The sequence below is a fragment of the Lactuca virosa genome, chromosome 4 (assembly GCF_052849685.1).
Source record: "Lactuca virosa cultivar CGN04683 chromosome 4, Lactuca_virosa_CGN04683_v6, whole genome shotgun sequence".
NCBI lineage: Eukaryota > Viridiplantae > Streptophyta > Magnoliopsida > Asterales > Asteraceae > Lactuca > Lactuca virosa.
Window position 1 is genome coordinate 248,975,151 of NC_136429.1, and position 11,359 is coordinate 248,986,509.

General features: G+C 37.8%; 1 protein-coding gene across 1 annotated transcript; it reads right to left on the minus strand.

Annotated features, from left to right (window-relative positions):
• Nucleotides 1-10,009: 10,009 nt before the first annotated feature.
• LOC145108177 (transmembrane protein, putative (DUF1118)) lies at nt 10,010-11,072 on the minus strand. The gene is made up of 2 exons (XM_079045192.1): nt 10,811-11,072; nt 10,010-10,596 (listed from the first exon to the last, which is right to left on the minus strand). Exons 1-2 carry the CDS (start codon nt 10,961-10,963, stop codon nt 10,153-10,155), a joined length of 597 nt encoding a protein of 198 aa, XP_078901318.1. The 5' UTR covers nt 10,964-11,072; the 3' UTR covers nt 10,010-10,152.
• Between the last annotated feature and the right edge of the window lie 287 nt (nt 11,073-11,359).

Sequence of the window (11,359 nt, forward strand, 5' to 3'; positions counted from 1 at the left end):
ACAAGCCTCAAATCTCAACTTAGAGACTTGACATCCATTGTCCAAAAGCTAGCCATGGGACAAACTCCACAAGTGATGGTTTGTGGAATATGTGCAACAATGGGACATCCTAAAGATATGTGTTCCATCCTTCAAGAAGATACGGAACGTGTGAATGCCACAGTAGAGTTCCAAAACTAGCACAACAAACCATCCGGTTATCAAAATGCTTACAATTTAAGTTGGAAGCCAAATCCTAATATGAGCAACAACCCAAGATCACTGCCACAAAATGCATTGGTTAGACCTTCCTACCCACCACAACAACCCCATTACCAATATCCACAATCCCACTATCAACCCAAACCACACCCTCCACATCATCACCAACAACCTCATCGATCCCAACCTAGTAGCACCGGAATGTCTCTTGAAGACATTATCAAGTCACTTGCCACTAGCACCCAACAATTCCAAACAGAAACAAGCACTAGAATCTCTAATCTCGAAGCTCAAATGTGAGATCTAGTCACATCCTTAAGAAAGTTGGAAACCCAAGGTAAACTCCCTTCTCAAACTGAAAAGAACCCAAATGTCAATATGGTTACATTGAGAAGTAGAAGAGAAACCGGAGAAAGTAGCACAAAGGAGGTTTCTAAAGAAGATGAGGGTGAGGTCGTCCCGAGTCAAGAGACGATGGCGAAAAGTAAAGTTCAAGGTGAAGCTCCAAGGATGGTCACACCCATAGCCATTCCACCATCAATCCCCTCCCGACTTGCCCCCTCAAAGAAGAAAGGGGAATCTTAGACACCCTTTGAAAGGTTGAGGTAAACATTTTTTTGTTAGATGCAATCAAGAAAATCCCAAGTTATGCAAAATTTTTGGAAGAACTTTGCAATAACAAAAGAAAAGTTCAAGGACATGAAAAGATTTCAATGAGTGAAAATGTTTCGGCTATTTTACAAAGAAAGCTCCCACCAAAATCCAAAGACCCCGGGATGTTTACGATTCCTTGCAAAATAGGGGATATTACTATTAGCAGTGTCATGCTTGATCTTGGTGCTTCTATTAATGTCATGCCATATTCGGTATATGAATCACTAAATATCGGACCTTTAAATAAAATGGGTGTTACTATTCAACTTGCAAACAAATCGAGTGTTATCCCTAGGGCTGTCTTAGAGGATGTTTTCGTTCAAGTAAACCAATTGGTCTTTCCGGCAGATTTTTATGTGTTTGATTTAGAGGAACAAGTTTCCTCCAAATCGGCTCTAATCTTACTTGGAAGACCATTTTTGAAAACGGCTAGAACAAAAATTGATGTGTGTGCGGGTAATCTCACAATGGAGTTTGACGGTGATGTAATTAAATTCAATATTAATGACGCCATGAGATACCCTAGACATGTATCTTCTTTGTATTTTGTTGATGTTGTTGAGCCTTTAACTCAAAATTTATATGAGTCTACTAACCATGAATTGTTAGAGATGAGTTTGAGTAAAGTTCGTAACCAAAGAAGCATCAAATGGGAGATGAAATACCATCCTTCAAAGCCGGAAATTGATGAAGCGGTTGACAAGTTGGACATGGGACAACTAAGGATACATGGGAGGTTGAAAATCCAAGAGCTTGAGGATTCGAAAAGCAAAGTATATGAAAATGTCAAGTTTTACAAGAAGGAAGTGAAAACTTGAAACATCCCAAAAATATAGTCCAAAATTTTCATTTTAATTTATTAGTAAAAAACCATAAATATCATCCATCACATAAAAAGTCATAAACCATGTTCCTCAAAAATCTCATAATATCTGTCAATGTATCAAATCATATGTCAAACATTAGAGTAAATCCTCCCAGGCTAAAAACTGTGGTGTGTAACATGAAGTCATCCCGAGCTCTTCCCCTTGTTAGTGAAAGTACCTGAAACCAAAACTGAAAACTGTAAGCACGAAGCTTAGTGAGTCTCCCCAACTACCACATACCATACACATATCACATAAACATATCTTGGGCCCCGCCCCTACTACATCGAGTCAACGCTCGACATCGGCTTTCCTGGCATCGGGCCCCGCCTGACATCGGACCCCCCCCCCCCCCCCCCCGGCATCGAACCCTATTCAACATCGGGCCCCGCCCGGCATCGAGCCTCGCCCGACATCGAGCACATCTCGGAATACATGTGAGCATAATCAAATAATACACATAAACCTAAGCATATATCATTAACATTTAAACATTCCTCGGGCGGCGCCCGACATCGGACTGTAATCCGAAAACATACTAACATTCATCGGGACCGCCCCGACATCAGACCGAAATCCGGAAACATACAAGTACAAACACATGCAAGAATCACAAAGACATCCAGCATACAAGCATTCCTCGGGACCGCCCCGACATCGGATCAGAATCCGGAAAAGCATATAAACCTACATTGGGCCCCGCCAGGCATCGGACCGTAGTCTGGAACTACTACTAACTAAACGGGCCGGCCTTAGTGCCTTAGACCCGTTCCTACTGGAGGAAAACTCACCTCATATGCTAATTGTGAAATCTCGTGTGAGGAATCTCTGACGGCTGCTCCAACGACTCCCCGACTATCAATTTCACAATAACACTTAATCAAAATCTGATAATCCTTCTTAGGGTAAAATGACCATTTTACCCCTGGTCAAAGTCAACATCCTGGTCAAAGGCAAAGTCAAGGTCAACTCCCAGTCGACTCAACTCCTCGAGTTACCTCCTAACTCGACGAGTTCCTATACTACTCAGACTCGTGATTAACCACGTCAACTCGTCGAGTCCCTTCACAGACTCGTCGAGTTCTACCTGGCATAGAATCGGGACAACCCGAATCAACTCGTCGAGTCCCTTTCTAGACTCGTCGAGTTCCCCTCTCTGTTTGGGCTATCTTAATGGATTAAGCCCCTATACTTCAGATCCAAGCTTCATACTTCACATAAACCCTGAAAATGTCCTTTTAAGGGTAAAGTTTCTAACTTTACCCATTAATACCTCTTCTTAAAGGGTTTATCTCAAACCTTAATTCCTTGGGACCTAGAACTTGGTCCTTAAGCCATCCATACACCAAACTAAAGCTTACAAACCTCATATCTAAACCCCTAACCTTTCTTGGACACGCAAAGTTCCAACCTTTTTCCACATGCATGGCCTTTTGGGGCTAAAAAGGCCAATATGACACTTTATGGCTTGCATGGGGGCTCCAATGGCATAAAGTTTGCATCTTTATGTCATATCAGCCCCTCTAGGTCCTAGATCTGGAAGAATACCCAACTTGGGTTGATCATTCCCCAAAAGCTATCATTCTTGGACAAAAAACCCTCATAAAATGGACATAAAGAGATCTAATGAACTAATAGCCAAGATAGAAACTTGATTACCAGAAAATGTAGCAAATGGTGTGTAGTTTCTTGATCTACTCTTTCCATCTTGAGCCCTCTATCTTCTTCTTCTTCCACAAGCTTCAAAAGTACACAAAGATCACTCAAATGCCTCACACTCTCAAATAAAGCTCTAGGGTTTCGTGGATTAGGGTTTGATACATGGAGGCTGGAAATAAGGCCAATGGGTGGGGATTAAGGAGCTTAAATAGGGTGCAAAACCCTAAAATTAGGGTTTCACTCTGGACGATCTACCCGCCGAGTCGAGGGCTCTTGACTCGTCAAGTAGATAGCTTAAACCTCGCATATATTCTGCCCTCTACTCGACGTTTTAGGGCCACCAACTCATCGAGTTACCCTTTCAAAATAAATAAATTAATGAGCTAAATGCATACCAGGAACCAGGCATTACAAAACTCTTCACAAAAAGTCCCTCACCATGAAACATTCCAAGTTGGGACAAAAATTTCGTCTTTATCGTTCCAGAATAAAACTTTTCCCAATCAAATAGAGATCTCGATGGAATGGTCCCTTTATTGTAGTGAATGTTTTCGAGCATGGAGTAGTTGAAATTCAAAATGTCGACATGTGAAAAACTTGCAAGGTTAATAGACATCGATTGTAGCCGTTCTATGAAGTTTTTTACTCAAATGTACAAGATGTCGTCTATTGGATGCCCCAAAGTGTTAAAGTGAAGTTTGGAGGCATCTCGCCAAAGACGTTAAAGAGGGGCATTTTTGGAAAGCATTGTGCTTTCATGTATTTGAATTCAAATAAAGAAGTTTTGAAGATGTTTTGATGTTTCTTTTGGAGTTATATTTGAAGAAATAAGCGTTCTAGGTGTTTGGGGCCTTCCAAAGCAAGAACTAGTGAAGAAAAGGAAGAAAACAGAGCAAAAACGGGAACTGGGAGCTGAATCGTGCGCGACTCGCGCACGGGCACGCGACTGGTCTGCGCGGCTGGCATCCATCGGACAACATTGGCTCTAACCACAACTGCATGGTCTGCACAACCCGCATGCTACTTTACACGACCCGCACACTGAGCTGGACAATTTTTGATGAATTTTGACCATCTTTGACCAGATCTTTAAGTGGGTTGACTTGTTGACTTTCATTGACCATATGACCTATTAATGCAACCTTCTTCTTTATTTCTCCCTTTTGTTCATCAAGTTCTTCCCTCAAACTCCATTCCTTTCAACAACATAACCTTCCAACACCCACCTTGCCAAAAAAAATCAAGATTCTCGAAGTTCTAGGAGTCAGAATTTCACGAAACCACCGCCACATACATTTTCCATCGCCCAATCCTCTGATTTAGGTCATTTCCGCCCTTACCTTAAACATTAAGGACAATGTTTGTTCTTAAGCTTGGGGTGGGGTATTCCCTTTTACTTTTTCATGCAATTTTTTAGTTAGGTTGCATATCATATTAGTTTTAAGCTAATTTGAATTCATTTTTTTTATTCTATAAAATTCCAAAAATATTTTATTTTCTTCTTTTCCACTTTTTATTTTTGCATAACATTTAGCTTAGGGCATTAGCATTCATACATTTTTGTTGTCTGATTATTCTCACCCCCTCGGATGCCATGGAACAGGTTCATAGTTATTGTATCATTATTGGTCGAGGATCTTGTTGTTATCACACACATCGAACCGGGATCATTAGGCCGCTGTTTGGGACTTCATACTTGGGATCAATTGCTGGAGCTTAAAGGGGTAAGTGATCATGACGAGGTAGTTTTCATGAAAAAATATGCATTCAATACTAACAAGTGTAGGATTTACTATAGCAATGGATGTTTTTTAGCCTGTGGTCCATGTCACTGAGAGGATCACACTTGATCATGTTTGAATCGTTAGGATGAAGTACCTGTGCTTGACCCGAATAGAATCCACATCCGGTCTCTTCACATCACCACATTTTTTTTGCGATTTCCTTAGGATTTTAGAAAGTTTTTTAGCCCACATTTGGGTATTTTCATCATATTTGGAAAATAACAAATTTGAAAAGGAGCCTACATCTCTATACTCCACACATGGTCATTTTCAAAACTTAGACCATTCAGATTGTTATTATTACCCTTCGGTTCCACTTTCATACTTTTGGGAACCAAATTGGAGCCAAAAGTTTTCTTGATAAAAATTTTGATATGTTAGTGCACTACATTGATGTATGTTTTTATTTATCACAAAAAAAACATGAGAAGCTCAAACAAGAAATTCCAAGCTGCGATTATCTTAAATGGGCGACCGGTTCAATTATTCAACAAATTTTCCTACATTTTGGTCACCCGGAATTTGATATTCATTTATATAGGTTTGTTTTATTGTATATAGATCGAGTTGTTTTTTTTTGCAAATTGGTGATGTTAGGGAGTCTGTCGAGTCGGATACCACGGGAGGTTCGGGCCAACACTAAATGAACTGATTCCTACAACGGTGTCAGAGCGATAAAACCCAATCACACATGACAGTAGCCGTTAGACGTGAGATCACGCAACTTTCGTGATAAGGGTGTACACTTAAAAGAAGAGCTTCACACGAGCCCATCCATCTGCTTTCTTCCTACTATAGATGTTCTTTATTGTATGCATGTTCCATTGGGGCTGCGACTGAGCATCCCTCCTAACTCACCTAGAGGAGTTGTCTTGGCTGTGGTTTATGGTTCCATTGTCATCGGATGAAAAATTCGTGAGACAATATCAAGATTAAGTCTGACCATGTTGACTAACTGTGATCCGGTTCTATGGTTCTATCCATTCTTTTATTTTTCTTACGATAGTTCATCCCAAGTTCATTTTAGTCTTGTCTTACTTGAGGACAAGTAAGGTTCAAGCTTGGGGTGATTTGATAGTTTAATTTTATTTACTTCTTTTTATAGTTTATTTTAGTGTATTTCATTCATAATTTAGCCAATCTTCACGCATATTTTCCTTTTTATTATTTTATAACTATTTCGGTTACTTTCTAGTTGCGTGAGCTTTATTGCAGATTTCAAGGAGACTAGCGGAGCGGGAATGTTCCGGACGTATGGAAAGCAATTAGATTTGGAGGACAACAAGGATTATGGGCTTGATGACTAGTGGTGTTGATGCATGGAGTGAGCTAGTGGCCTTGGAGCTTGAGGAAGATGGCCCTTGAATTTAGAAGAAAATGGTGAATATTCGAGCATGCAGAGATTATTGATCGGTCGAGTAAGTGAGCTATGGATGATTTAGGGAAGCCAAATTGGGCTTAAATCGAAGAAAACATGAAGAATATTGGGCTACAAGCTTAGTGGATTCGTTATGGGCCAGTGGGCTAAGTCATTGGAAGCCCAAATCACAAAAGAACCCAATTCAGCATGCGGGCTACCCGCGCAACAGCACGCAGGTCGCACAAGGCCCTGCAGGGGCATTTGCAGGAATACTTGTTTTGAGCTATATGGGGAAGGTTGGTGTGCCACTTTTCCATACTTCTTTGCATCCGATTTTGGAGCACTTTCTCTAGAGATTTTGAAGACTTTGAAGGCCAAGAACACTTGAAGAACATCATCTTTTCATCTCTAAATATTGATATATGTTTGATACATTTTACTTTAGGTTTAGTTTCTTGAGTTTAGCCATGCTAGGCTAAACTAATCTTGGTTGACTTTAGTGAAATTATTTGAATGTTTTTTGAATGTTGAAGACTACATGAACTTGTTCTTGAATCTTTATTAGAATGTTTTGTGTTTTAACATCTTATTACTACTTGTATGTTTTTATTCATGAATTTAAATGTATTTGTAGCGATTAGTTGGCTGATTTCTTGATTAAGTAAAAGATCCTCAAATTAGCAAGCAACAAGTGGTTCTTGTGTTGATTTTACTTCACACAATCATAAAAACATTTCCTACAACATGGAAGTGAAAGCATTTGACTCCTCTTGGATTTGGTAGCTTTTTGGTTCTTAATGCTAGTTAACTTTCACAAATTACATGTTTAATGGAAATTGTGACTTTGACTAAGGAAATTCTTATGAGCTTTTCTAACTATTTTAAAAATTAAGAGAAGTCTAGATAATCTCAAGCTTCTTGGAGTACTATAGCCAAATTAAGGATTTAAAACAAGTATCGAACTAATGATATGTTCATCAAATGTTCAAATGAGGAAACCTTAAGTCAACCATGTTTCTCTTATTGATTTTACATCAAACCCTTGTTTTTGTTGAAATTGTCTATTTAAATCTTAGTTTAATTCTAGTTTTATTTCAAGTATTTCAAAAGACCAAAACCCTCCATTTTTACTTTTATTGTCATTTTACAAGTATTTTTACAAAGAGATGTTTCATAGAGTTATAAAATTTGACCAATCTCTGCGGATTCGACCCGTTTACCACTATACACTATTTTAGTATAAAAGATTTAGGGTTATTAATTTTGTTGGCCTCGACAACCACCACATGTCGTCAAATCAACTCATTTGTTCAATCACAAATCTTTCTTTTCAATTTAGTTTTAAACTCACTATTGTTGTCTCTAAATATAAATTGTAGCGCCATATTTTTCATGTGTAAAGGCGCCAACGTACTCGGTCACATCACCAGAAAATCGAAGCCCTTCGGTGATGAGAATGAAGAGTAGGAGTTTAATGAGTCTTCGCTCTTCTCAACTTGTGAACCTAACTTACTTCAAATCATATCAAGTGCCGATTACACCTCCAAAGACCTTTGGGACAAATTTGATGAATTCATTCTAATTAATAAAATTTCTTGTATGCTTTGATTACAAGATCAATTTCATAACACCAAAAAGAGGTTCTTTGTCATTCACTTAAAAATCATGTTGATGCCTTGTCAAGTGTTGATTTTCCTATTGAAACTTTTCAATGATAGTCTTCCCAAATCTAGCCATAGAAGCACCAATCAGAAGAAAAAGGTAGACAAACGATAGTTTAGCAGCTTTGTAGCCAGCCAAAATCACAAGATATTGGACTCCCATTTCCAAAACACCAACACCAAACAAATTAGATTTAAGTAGGTTAATTTGTAATCCAGAAATAGAGTGAAAACATCAAAGAATGCTAATAGTATTTAGAATATCTTGAACCACTCTCCAATGAAAATAACATCATCTACATAAAACAAATGCATTAAATGCAACCCATCATCAACAAAACCAATTCCATGAACTAAACCAAAATCCATTGCATCCTTCCAAGCAACATGCAATCTTTCCATGGTTAGAATAATTGAAAAATTAAGGTGACAATGGGTCTCCTTGCCTAAGGTCGCACCTAATCAAAAACTCAATTGTACGGCTTTCGTAAATCAAAATAGACGATATATTGGTAATCAAACAAGCTCTGATTCAGTTAATCCATTTCGAAGAGAAACCCATGAAATCCATAATAGTAAACAAATAATCTCATGCAAGCGAATCATATACTTTCTCCAAATCACTCTTAAAAATCACTAGTTTCTTTTTCTTTATTTTATGCAAATCAACCACTTCATTAATAATCAACAATGCATCTAAAACTTGTCGGCCTCTAACAATAGCATAATGTTATGGGTAACCACCGAGTCAACTGCCTTTGCCTGCCTAAGTGTTTGAAGTTTACAACAACTTGTATTGAACTCTAATATGTGTAACTGGACAAAAATCTTAACTGTTTAGAAGTGAGGAGTACAAAGACCGCATTGGCCAAAATTCATTGTGGTCAAGCAAATATTCCTCATTTTTTGTTTTAGCCAAAATCTTAAATGTTCAACAACTTTGACCGAGCCCAGCCCGCTTACCACGACGAATTACCACTATTTGTAGGTGGATGGAGACTACCAAGTCAAGGAAAAAGAGATTGGAAGTTTGTTTAACAATTTTACAGATTCTATTTTATGATTAGTCAAACTTTAAAATGAAATTTGAAATCAGGAGTATGTAATGAAAAAGAGTAATAGGTTTTTCCTTATTGGTATTATGTATCAAAGTAAAAATTAATGATAATTGAGCATTGACATGTGTATAAAAGAAAAGCTAATGACTAGTTTCGTTTACATATTTTGAAGGAATTTGGAGAAATTGGAAGTGAAAATTGTGTTTAGTTGACAAAACCCAAGGAATTAGAACTTTTTAGATTCCATTAAATTCTGTGTTTAAAGGAATTGGTCATCCTTTGGCTAAAGGCATATATTTTAGATTGCATTCTTATGTTTTATTATAAAGACGAAAATGCTCTCTCATGTCCTCTTTACTTTAGCCATTTTCATTTAAAGAAAAACATATTATCATCTCTCCACGTCCTATTTGTAACTTCCTAAATTTTTCCATTTAGGATGTTAGTAAAGTTAATGTAACAAATAAATGTTTTTTATGTTAATGTAAAGACAAGTGCCTTGATGTATGAGAAAATGGGGACAAATATAAAGAATATTGTTAAGTATGCTTGGAGAACAAAATATTAGTGTATTGAACGATTGAACATCTTAAATTATATTTGATAATGTTAGTTGAGTGTTTGAAATGTCACTTATAAAGAGAATGATTGTGTTAAATTATGTTTAATAATGTTATTTAATGTTATTAATTTATCTAATTGTTGAATAAAACCCTTTTGTATGGATACAAAATTACAAATCAAATAAAGGAAACAATTCTTCCAATTTTTCTAATAACTTCCTCGACATATTATAAAAGTTATAGTGTGTTGTAAATACATATTCCTTGGTAACAAATTTGAATCAGAACAAACATAGGTTATTCACAAATCATAATTACCAAAACTTTAATACAAACAAACAACAGGCTAATCAGCTTCCTGTACTCCCTCTAACACAATCGAACCAACAAACAATCCGGTAGCTGTGGCAGCAAGCGTACCTGCAATGACGGTCTGCACCACCACGAGAGCGGTAGAATCATCTGGGATGTATACAATTGCTAGTATCGCCGCCACCAGAACTGGCAGCGCCGCCGATGCTAAAGCTGCCGGAGAGAATCCGGCCGCGGTTTCAAGCAAGCTGAGAAGCCCTAGCTCCTCCGCTTTTGACAGAATCCCCAATTTCTCGATGGATGAAAGAGTGAATCCTAGCTTCTCCGCCTTGGATAAAAGCCCTGCTTTCTCGACGTTGCTCAACACTTTACGTTTTTCTAGCTTTTTGAATACGTCGACGTTTACTTCTTCGCTTCCTTCGAAGAACAGCCCAGCCCCAAACCACTCTTTTTTCCAACTTTTGTCGTACTTGTTCACCTGCAAATTTGTGTAATCGTACTTGACTTGTAAATCAAAAGAAGAAAACAATTTGAATCTAGTACAAGTATGCGATTGGATTGGATTGGATTGGATTGTAATACACAAATGTGAAGATCTACGGTTATTCATGATGATTGAGATTGAATTCACGTCTAATTTCAGTAACACCAAAACTAAAAATAATCGAAATATAGTTTTGTTTATTGTGTACCTTCTTTTTCGGTGCCATGGCTAAAATCTTGGAGGATTTATTGGCGGGAAAGATACGACGGAGAGGCGAAGTGTTTGCAGAACTGAGACGACGGTCAACGGTCTTGAGAAAAGCGGTAGTGGTAGTGGTCGGAGGTGCTGTTGACACCGCCATTTTTCAACTTTTTTTTGGAGATTTTTCTCGAAGGGAGACCTCAGCTCAGATCCTCTTCTTGTCTGTGTATCTGTGTTTGGGGCCAAATTGCTCGCTCTTCCATCAGCCAATCATATGCTGATAGGGCTATCTATCTCCCACAAATTGTATAAACAATGTTTAATTACTACTTTACCCCTGTTATATAAATTCGGTGACATTATAAAATCATTTATAATATAGCCATCTATTAACTTTTTTTTTAATAACCAAAAAATTCTAACATTTTCGAACATATCAGTGAATTCACATAATACTTTACGTGGATTCTAACATTTATAATATAGCCATCTATACTCTCTTATTTAATTGTATGGATTGACACCTTATTACCGGCTATTTCAGGTCAACCGAAAA

Bases quoted from the DNA above. Each gene is read 5' to 3' on its own strand.
- LOC145108177 (XM_079045192.1), bottom strand. From the start codon at position 10,963: ATGGCGGTGTCAACAGCACCTCCGACCACTACCACTACCGCTTTTCTC. The intron at 10,597-10,810 runs GTACACAATAAA...ACAAATTTGCAG, and splicing joins CCATGGCACCGAAAAAGAAG to GTGAACAAGTACGACAAAAG.